This window comes from Oncorhynchus mykiss, chromosome 29 (assembly GCF_057628025.1).
Source record: "Oncorhynchus mykiss isolate SJ-2025 chromosome 29, ASM5762802v1, whole genome shotgun sequence".
NCBI lineage: Eukaryota > Metazoa > Chordata > Actinopteri > Salmoniformes > Salmonidae > Oncorhynchus > Oncorhynchus mykiss.
This window is the reverse complement of record NC_143050.1, coordinates 34,934,848-34,945,080: the sequence shown is the minus strand read 5'-3', so window position 1 is coordinate 34,945,080 and position 10,233 is coordinate 34,934,848. Positions and strand designations below refer to the sequence as shown.

Here is a 10,233-nt window from a genome sequence, read left to right as displayed (position 1 = left end):
TTTTGTTCTGAATAAAGAAGCAATAAAACTGGCCTTCTGTAGGCTAGTTGAGTATCTGGAGTATCAGCATTTCTGGGTTCGATTACAGGCTCAAAATGGCAAGAAACAAATCACTTTCTTCTAAAACTCATTAGTCTATTCATTAGTCTTGGCAAGAAATTGCCAAGAAACTGAAGAACTGGTACAACGCTGTGTACTACTGCCTTCACAGAACAGCGCAAACTGTCTCTAACCAGAATAGTGTGGGAGGCCCCGGTGCACAATGGAGCAAGAGGACAAGTACATTAGGGTGTCTAGTTTGAAAAACAGATGCCTCACTAGTCCTCAACTGGCAGCTTCATTAAATAGTACCCGCAAAACACCAGTCTCAATGTCAACAGTGAAGAGGCAACTCCGGGGTACTGCAGGATGCCATTAGCAACTAAATGATCTTTACAGCTTTTTTTTTTATATATATTTTTTAATTCTCCTAACCAGGTAGGCCAGGTGAGAACAAGTTCTCAATTACAACTGAGACCTGGCCAAGATAAAGCAAAGCAGCGAGACACAAACAACAACACAGAGTTACACTTGGAATAAACAAACGTACAGTCAATAACACAATAGAAAAGTCTATATACAGTGTGTGCAAATGAAGTAACATTAGGAAGGTCAGGCAATAAATAGGCCGTAGTGGTGAAGTAATTACAATTTAGCAATTTAACACTGGGGTCATAGATGTGCAGAAAATGAATGTGCAAGTAGAGATAGTGGGGTGCAAAGGAGAATACATTTTTTTACAATATGAGGTAGTTGGATGGGCTATTTACAGGTGGGCTATGTACAGCTATAATGATCTGTAAGATGCTCTGACAGCTGATGCTTAAAGTTAGGGAGGGATATATGAGTCTCCAGAACTGGAAGGAAAGGTGGCCAAAGGAGGAATTGGCTTTGGAGGTGATCAGTGAAATATACCTGCTGGAGCGCATGCTACGTGTGGATGCTGCTATGGTGACCAGTGAGCTGAGATAAGGCCGGGCTTTACCTAGCAAAGACTTATAGATGACCTGGAGCCAGTGGGCTTGGTAACAAATATGAAGAGAGCACCAGCCAACAACAGCATACAGGTCGCAGTGGTGGGTTGTATATGGGGCTTTGGTGACAAAACGGATGGCACTGTGATAGACTGCATCCAATTTGCTGAGTAGAGTGTTGTAAATGACATTGCCGAAATCAAGGATCGGTAGGATATCTAGGTATTTGTAGTTGTCCATATATTCTAAGTCAGAGCCGTCCAGAGTAGTGATGCTAGACGGGTGGGCAGGTGCAGGCAGCGATCAGTTGAAGAGCATGCATTTCGTTTTACTTGTATTTAAGAGCAGTTGGAGGCCACGGAAGGAGAGTTGTATGGCATTGAAGCTCGTCTGGAGGTTAGTTAACACAGTGTCCCAAGAAGGGCCAGAGGTATACTGAATGGTGCTGTCTACGTAAAGGTGGATCAGAGAGTCACCAGCAGAAAGAGCGACATCATTGATGTATACAGAGAAAAGAGTCGGCCCGAGAATTGAACCCTTTGGCACCCCCACAGAGACTGCCAGAGGTCCGGACAACATGCCCTCCGATTTGACACACTGAACTCTGTCTGAGAAGAAGCTGGTGAACCAGGCGAGGCAGTCATTTGAGAAACCAAGGCAGTTGAGTCTGCCGATAAGAATGTAGTGATTGACAGATTCAAAAGACTTGGCCAGGTCGATGAATGCGGCTGCACAGTATTGTCTTTTATCGATGGTGGTTATGACATCGTTTAGGACCTTGAGCGTGGCTGAGGTGCACCCATGACCAGCTCGGAAACCAGATTGCATAGCGGAGAAGGTATGGTGGAATTCGATATGTTCGGTGATCTGTTTATTAACTTGGATTTCGAAGACCTTAGAAAGGCAGGGTAGGATAGATATTGGTCTGTAACAGTTTGGGTCTAGAGTGTCACCCCCTTTGAAGAGGGGTGACTTCGGCAGCTTTCCAATCTTTGGGGATCTCAGACGATACGAAAAAGAGGTTGAACAGGCTAGTTACAACAATTGCAGTGGATAATTTTAGAAACAGAGGGTCCAGATTGTCTAGCCCGGCTGATTTGTAGGGGCCCATATTTTGCAGCTCTTTCAGAACATCAGCATCTGGATTTGGGTGAAGGAGAAATGGGGGAGGCTTGGGAAAGTTGCTGTGGGGGGTGCAGAGCTGTTGACCGGGGTAGGGGTAGCCAGGTGGAAAGCTTGGCCAGCCGTAGAAAAACGCTTATTGAAATTCTCAATTATAGTGGATTTATCGGTGGTGACAGTGTTTCCTAGCCTCAGTGCAGTGGGCAGCACGTAGGAGGTGCTCTTATTCTCCATGGACTTTACAGTGTTCCAGAACTTTTTGGAGTTTGTGCTACAGGATGCAAATTTCTGTTTGAAAAAGCTAGCCTTTGCGTTCCTAACTTCTGTGAAAAGTTACATATCGCAGGGGATATTCAATGCTAATTCAGTACGTCACAGGATGTTTTTGTGCTGGTCAAGGGCAGTCAGGTCTGGAGTGAACCAAGGGCTATATCTGTTCCTGGTTCTACATTTTTTGAATGGGACATGCTTATTTAAGATGGTGAGGAAAAAATATAGAGAATGGAATCTTCTGTGTGTGAATTTTAAATAATCGGTTCAAGGACATATATCTGGTGTGTTAGAAGCAATTATTTGTACCATGATTGTCTTGCATTTTTGTTTTTATTTACACTAAGATTGACCATGAAGATAGTCACTTTTCCATTCACAATAATGGGGGGATCCTGTTTTCTGCAAACAACGCCTGCAGTACCACTGTCGGCCTTGAACATCCGTGGCTTCAATGAGAGGGGGGAGCCGTTTTCCCCTGGTGTAAACGCAGCCTTTAATGACACAGTTAGGTAGAGAGAGAATGCATACCCTGTAAAATTGCAGATAACAAAAATATCAACATTCTGAAAACTAAAAGAGGAATGTTTGCCTTTGTGAATTAATTGTGTAGGTGACCTATAAGAATATTGTAGGCTTGATGAAATCGCGCAGGAAAATGTTTATAGATGTTGCTGTCAGAAGTCAAGGCAACGGCTGTTCTTCAGGAATTTCTCTTATCATGCAGGAAAAAGGATCTTGCACATCCCAGGTAAATTACTGCAGGAACTGTAGGAGCAGAATTGACAGAATGTTTGATATTCCTGCAGGACTTGGGCTGCATTTACACAGACAGCCCAATTCTGGCTGTAACGCAGGGCGGAGCAGGTGAACCCAAGTGCAGACTCAGACGAGGAGACAGGGATAAGGTAGCTAAGGTATTTATTGAAAAGCGGGAGGGAGTGGGGGTGGGGTGCAGGCCAGGTAGCAGGGAACCAGGAACTGAGGCAAGGGGAGTAAGGGCAGGGTAAGCAGGTCTGGAGCGGAATCCAAGGAAGCAGTAGAGTGGGGGTCCAGGGCAGGGAAGCATGGCTCACAAGACGAGGGACTGGAAAAAAGGGAACAGAGTCAGAGCTGCCAGAATTGTAGCAGAGAGAAAAGCAGTGTCAGGCTAGGGAAAAACAGGCACAACGGGATAACAAGCTCTATGCAGGAACAAGCGGCTAGAACCGCAGACTGACTGAGCAGAGACTACAAACTGACAGTGTGGAAGTGGCAGGGCTGAGTATTTGTAGAGGCCTTGATCATGGAACAGGTTGCAGCTGGTGGTGATCTGCTCCGCCTCTAGCACACCTGTCTCCACACACAATTACATACACGGAGAGGGAGAGAGCACTGGGTGAGTGGTACTGGGGGAGTGGTGGCAGGTTAGGGAGACACAGGATGAGAAGTAGAGGGCGTGGCAGGAGCAGATGTAACGCTGATATTCTTTTTTCCGCTCATTGGTCTTTTGACTAATCAGATCAGCTCTAAAAAGATGTAATTGGTCCAAATACCAATTAGTGGACAAAAGATCAGAATTGGGCTGCCTGTGTAAATGCAGCCAAAGTAATTCCTGCAGGGTCAGGTAAATTCTTGCAGGAATCCAACAGAACCTGCAGGATTATTGAATAGTCTTGCAGGACTAAGGGTAGAATGACAGTGAAATAGCTTTTTCATACTCATTTGGATTGTACTTTGAAGCTATTTGGTTATTTGTAATTTTAGAAACATTTACAATAATGTTTTGGAAATAAATCAATTCAGATTTTGCTGCGATTGTCTTTATTTCAATAGTTTTATCTTGGTATTCTGTGTATGTAAAGTACTTTGGTACTTTAGTACTTTGTGGCCACAATGGTTTGAGGTTTCAAAACACAGGATACCCCACACAATGAAGAAATGTCATCACATACAAGGTCAAGTGGAAGTTTATTGCATCAAACTACAGTTATGAAGTCAACTTTCATTTGGTATAGATATTTTCTGGGCACTAGATGTAACTAGGCTATGCTACATTCTTTACCAGCTATTTAACATTGTGGTCACAGTAGTGTCGGTAACACGCTTTCACTTTTATTTCTAATCTTATGCGTTTCAATAGTCACAAGATCAGCAGCACACTCTGGAGGTATGTGGGACACACCACCGGGGGCAACGTTTTGGTTTGTTTAACTCACAGTACGTATCAATGGCTCGATGATTGCTGTCACATTATATTTGAGCAAGGCACATATCAAGTTTGAAATCCAGTTATTTAGAAATTAGATGCATATATACCATAATCACTTTAGAATTATTACAGAAGAGAATACAATGGAGCTATACCATCTAGAGATGCTGCAAATCTGAATGAAATCATAAGAATAACTTTTGGTTCACAAGAAGATGGTCCTAGAAATCAAAACAGAACAATAAGACTTCCATCTAATTATTTTTGATATGTAAACTTCTTTAAAAAGGGAATGTGTGAGAGTTCTCCCCTCTGCCTTTATCAAACCACAACACACCACTCCTTTGGTTTTCCTCCAGGGGGCTCCACCTCCCTCTCCTACCCCAGAAGGAGTGCTCAGTGGCTGGCCTTGGCCTTCTCAAACAGGGGCTTGAGCTCTTCCTGGCTGGTGGCTTCTTTGTGCTGCATCAGGTCGGCATGGCCCTTGGTGACACCCCAGCTATCAGGGGTGGACATGGAGGGACACCTGGGACGGCCGGATGCTGGCTTCAACTTCTCCCAGTAGTCACGGCGAGCCCTGGGGGAGAGAGAGGAACAGAGGGGGAAGGGAGAGGTGGGGGATTGAAAATGTAAAAGGTCAAATGTATACTCCAGACATGTGTATACGGTCTCCTTACCTGGCACGGACCCATGGCTTTGTGTGCATCTCCAGACCAGCACCCCAGTTACCGTGCTTCTCTGAGGCAGCGGGCAGGCAGCCTCTTTCTGTGGCCAGCTCCTCAGCCACAGCCCTGATGTGGTAGGGCTCGAAGCCGCAGCAGCCACCGATGAAACGGATGCCAACGTTGAAGGCCTCTCTGGCGTACTTGTGCATGTCCCACCTGGTCAGAATCCTGGGCTCCAGACCTGGGGGAGAGACAGACATGCAGTCAGAGAGAGGGAGTTGGAAAAGGGAAGAGAAATTAGGAGAAAGGAAGGAGGAAAGAGAAACAGAGAAAGACGAACTAGTGGGCAGGAGAGAGATGGCGATGGAGATCTGTGTACGTACCGAAGGGGAACTCTGGCAGGTCGATGAATCCCTGGCAGTTGCAGTCAGGGGTGTGGAAGGCCAGAGGCTGGACCATGTAATGGGCCTTCAGCCCCGCCTTCTCCACACCCTCCTTCATCATTTTCACCGTCTTCACACAGGTCATAGGGTCAAAGTGACAGTTGATGCCCACAATATTGGCTCCTATTGGCAGAGAGAGAGAGTGTATGTGTATATAAACTCAGCAAAAAAATAAATATCATCTCACTGTCAACTGTGTTTATGTTCAGCAAACCTAATGTGTAAATATTTGTATGAACATAAGATTCAACAACTGAGACATAAACTGAACAAGTTCCACAGACATGTGACTAACAGAAATTGAATAATGTCCCTGAACAAAGGGGGGGGGGGGGTCACAAGTCAGTATCTGGTGTGGCCACCAGCTGCATTAAGTACTGCAGTGCGTCTCCTCCACATGGACTGTACCAGCTTTGCCAGTTCTTGCTGTGAGATGTTACCCCACTCTTCCACCAAAGCATCTGCAAGTTCCCAGACATTTCTGGGGGAAATGGCCCTCACCCTCCGATCCAACAGGTCCCAGACGTGCTCAATGGGATTGAGATCAGGGCTCGTCGCTGGCCATGGCAGAACACTGACATTCCTGTCTTGCAGGAAATCACGTACAGAACGAGCAGTATGGCTGGTGGCATTGTCATGCTGGAGGGTCATGTCAGGATGAGCCTGCAGGAAGGGTACCACATGTGGGAGGAGGATGTCTTCCCTGTAACGCACAGCATTGAGATTGCCTGCAATGACAACAAGCTCAGTCCGATGATGCTGTGACACACCGCCCCAGACCATGACGGACCCTCCACCTCCAAATCGATCCCGCTCCAGAGTACAGGCCTCGGTGTAACGCTCATTAGTTTGACGATAAATGTGAATCCGACCATCACCCCTGGTGAGACAAAACCCCAACTTGTCAGTGAAGAGCACGTTTTGGTCCAGCGACGGTGGATTTGTGCCCATAGGCGACGTTGTTGCCTGTGATGTATGGTGAGGACCTGCTTTACAACAGGCCTACAAGCCCTCAGTCCAGCCTCGCCTATTGCGAACAGTCTAAGCACTAATGGAGGGATTGTGCGTTCCTGGTGTAACTCAGGCAGTTGTTGCCATCCTGTACCTGTCCCACAGGTGTGATGTTCGGATGTACCGATCCTGTGCAGGTGTTGTTACATGTGGTCTGCTACTGCAAGGACGATCAGCTGTCTGCCCTGTCTTAGGCGTCTCACAGCACGGACATTGCAATTTATTGGCCACATCTGCAGTCCTCATGCCTCCTTGCAGCATGCCTAAGGCACGTTCACGCAGATGAGCAGGGACCCTGGGCATCTTTCTTTTGGTGTTTTTCAGATTCAGTAGAAAGGCCTCTTTAGTGTCCTAAGTTGCCATAACTGTGACCTTAATTGCCTGTTGTCTGTAAGCTGTTAATGTCTTAACGACCGTTCCACAGGTGCATGTTCATTAATTGTTTATGGTTCGTTGAACAAGCATGGGAAACAGTGTTTAAACCCTTTACAATGAAGATCTGTGAAGTTATTTGGATTTTTATGAATGATCTTTGAAAGACAGTGTCCTGAAAAAGCAACATTTATTTTTTGCTGAGAGATAGAGATAGAGATATATATATATATATATATATATATATCTAAATGAAGTCCCATACCAGCTTTGACCAGCCGGACGGCACAGTCTCCAGGGCTGACTCCGTTGAGGTCTCCGTCAGGGCCGATACAAAGAGAGGCACACACTGGCTTGCCTGAGGTCTTCAGCACCTGCACGGCCCACTCTGCCTCCTCCACATGCTCAAAGTACTGCACAAACACACAGGGTAAAAAAAGTGACAACCCAAGCAATACAGAAACCAGCATTGTCCAAGTGAAAATCCATTGCACGTAGAATCGGTCAGGTCAAAATCAGATTTACGGTAGCAGTATGCCATGTGGGCAAGAAGTGGATCTACTATATGTGCGTACATCATGCCATTCCTACCTCTGCAATCATGAAATCCACGTTCTTCTTGACGAAGACATCAAGCTGCCTCTTGAAGATGCCCTTGACCTCGTCCTCGCACTTGCAGCTCAAGTAAGAGGGGGTCTGGGAGACCCCGCCCGCCACCATCGCGTCACCCTCATTGGCAACCTCCCTGGCCAGGTCACAGGCGGCCTCGTTGATTTGTGTGCCCTGGTGTCAATCAAATATTGATGAGTGTACAACCCTATTGATGTAGTTTGAGGTAGCCTACAATGGTTGTGTTCCCCTGCTCAGACGTTGCATGCGTCAACCAATGTTTCAGTGTCACGTGATTGACTGACAGATTGCTATAACATACGACATGATTAGCTGATACAAAAAAATACCTAACCAGGCATTGTAAGATCTGGCAGGCATCAGCAACGCCTGGGCAGAGGAACACACCCAATGTCTTCTACATCACCATTGTGAAACCTGCCAAGTAGGTTAAACACCAAGTTGGGAAATAAATCAGTGCTGAACAGAAGAACAGGCTTCGAGAGATGTATAGGAAACCTGATTTACAGATGGAATAATTATTTTTATAAACTCTTATCCCATTCAGTCATTGAACAATCTTGCTTAGAAATGCATGGCCAAACTGTAACAGTAGAATGGGGTCTGGCAATCTTATTTCTTCCTCTTGGTGAGTTTTCCCAACAGCTGCAGACGGATACTCACAGTGAAGCGCTGAGCGTTACCCCTGTTCTCCAGTTTATCGTCGCTGGCGTAGAAGGTGAAAGTCTGCATGACATTTGACCCCGCCCGCAGGAATTCTCGGTGCAGCTGTCTCACTGGAAATGAGAAGAGTAAGTGTCACTCACTCATATGGCTATTTGCTGAGTATTTACAACTTCGCGACTTCACGCTCTCTCAACTTCAGCTGGTTGAAAAATGTGCGTCTGATGTACAAGTTGGAGAGGCTTCGCTAAACTAAATGCTATGTAGGCTAGCCTATGACTGGTGCACAGGGTCCAGGGAGCCAAAGATTAGATATCGTTTACCAGCCTCGGGGTGCTCGGCGGCAGCCTCAGGAGTCCAGGGACCCGCCTTCACATAGCCCCTCTTCTCCAGGGCGAAGACGAAACCTCCATCCCCAATAACAATCTCGCCTGCATCCAGGCGCTCCAGAATGTTCTGCACAAACATTGCATAATTAGCTCTCCCTTTTACAAGTATGAAATATGCACCCGCAATAAATGCGTAAAAAGCTCTCCGAATAAAATACGCAACGGGTAGACGATCGCATTGTTTCCCAAACTGGGTCCTGGGGACACCAATGGGAGAACATCGCACCCCATGGGGTCCCGAGGACCGAGTTTAGGAAACGCTGATCTAAGGTTATATAATAGAGTTGTAGTAGAAGTCAGACTATTCTATGTTAACCAAAGTAAATGAAGCATGCACAATGGATTTTTATTAATATATTGCACCAAACAAGACCAAGGGGTTCAGATGAAGTTAGAACTAAAATAAGCATTGTGATCCCTATAATAACATACTCTTAACACCAAAGCATTACATACATTAGCACATCTGCAATAGTTCTGCAAAAGGCTAAGTGTATTACGCAATAGGCATGCATGCCTTTACAGCCATAATGATGGTCATATTAAGTCTCGACTTACTCTCTTAGCTCCAGCTGGTGCCATGATCATTGGTGATTGCACTTGTACTTGAGACACTCCTTCTCAAACACAGGCTTCCTCTAGATTTGGAGAGGGTTTGATACCATGACCCGTTTGCCTTTATATGCCGAAGGAGGGGTGTGGTGTGCACTGATGTCACTCACAGTCACACAGATCCGCCTGCTCCTGCTTGTTAAATAATCTATTTTTCTCTGCATCTACAGTGCATTCGAAAAGCATTCAGACCCCTTCACTTTTTTACAGCCTTATTCTAAAATGGAAAAAATGGAAAAGACAGAAATACCTTATTTCATAAAGCCCTTTCACTACATGAACAACAAACAAGAACCAAATTCCTCATTGAGAGGGGGGAGCACTGAGCAAGCCTGCAACGTCACTTACTGGAGTAGTTCAAACTGAGCATGTTATGTCTCCATGAGAGGCCATCTTAACCGACTTCATTTGGCTTCAATGCGCTATTGAGCCATTACATAGGAATGAATGGTGTCATGTGATCAATGGCTTTGTCCATTCATATATACAGTCGTTGGTGTCACTCTGATCTTAAAATCGTGTCTCGGCAGAAAAGTGTATACAGTGCATTCGGAAAAGTATTCAGACCCCTTCCCTTTTTCCACATTCTGTTACAATACAAATGTTACGAGGTTAGCATGTTTTTTTGCGGCATGATCTTTGTGCATCTGTAACTTTCTCACTCATTATTATTATCGATTCATTCATGATTATCCGTAAACATGATATCATCCACATGAATGTAGAAGTGTTCAGAAACATATTGGAATCTTATTTACAATAAAAGTGGCTCCAAAATGACACAATATCAGGAACAGTGGAGATCTGCCTTATGTTAGTGTTGTGCTCTTGGTTTTGGTGTTTTATTAAAAT

General features: G+C 45.4%; 1 protein-coding gene across 1 annotated transcript; it reads right to left on the bottom strand.

The window, feature by feature from the left end:
• Nucleotides 1-4,338: 4,338 nt before the first annotated feature.
• Nucleotides 4,339-9,802, bottom strand: bhmt (betaine--homocysteine S-methyltransferase). Its single transcript, XM_021590680.3, has 8 exons — nucleotides 9,328-9,802; nucleotides 8,704-8,836; nucleotides 8,381-8,493; nucleotides 7,679-7,870; nucleotides 7,353-7,500; nucleotides 5,645-5,827; nucleotides 5,274-5,502; nucleotides 4,339-5,173 (listed from the first exon to the last, which is right to left on the bottom strand). Exons 1-8 carry the CDS (start codon nucleotides 9,355-9,357, stop codon nucleotides 4,993-4,995), a joined length of 1,209 nt encoding a protein of 402 aa, XP_021446355.2. The 5' UTR covers nucleotides 9,358-9,802; the 3' UTR covers nucleotides 4,339-4,992.
• Between the last annotated feature and the right edge of the window lie 431 nt (nucleotides 9,803-10,233).

Bases quoted from the DNA above. Each gene is read 5' to 3' on its own strand.
- bhmt (XM_021590680.3), bottom strand. From the start codon at position 9,357: ATGATCATGGCACCAGCTGGAGCTAAGAGA. The intron at 8,837-9,327 runs GTAAGTCGAGAC...ATGTTTGTGCAG, and splicing joins CACCAGCTGGAGCTAAGAGA to AACATTCTGGAGCGCCTGGA. The intron at 8,494-8,703 runs GTAAACGATATC...TCTCATTTCCAG, and splicing joins CGCCGAGCACCCCGAGGCTG to TGAGACAGCTGCACCGAGAA.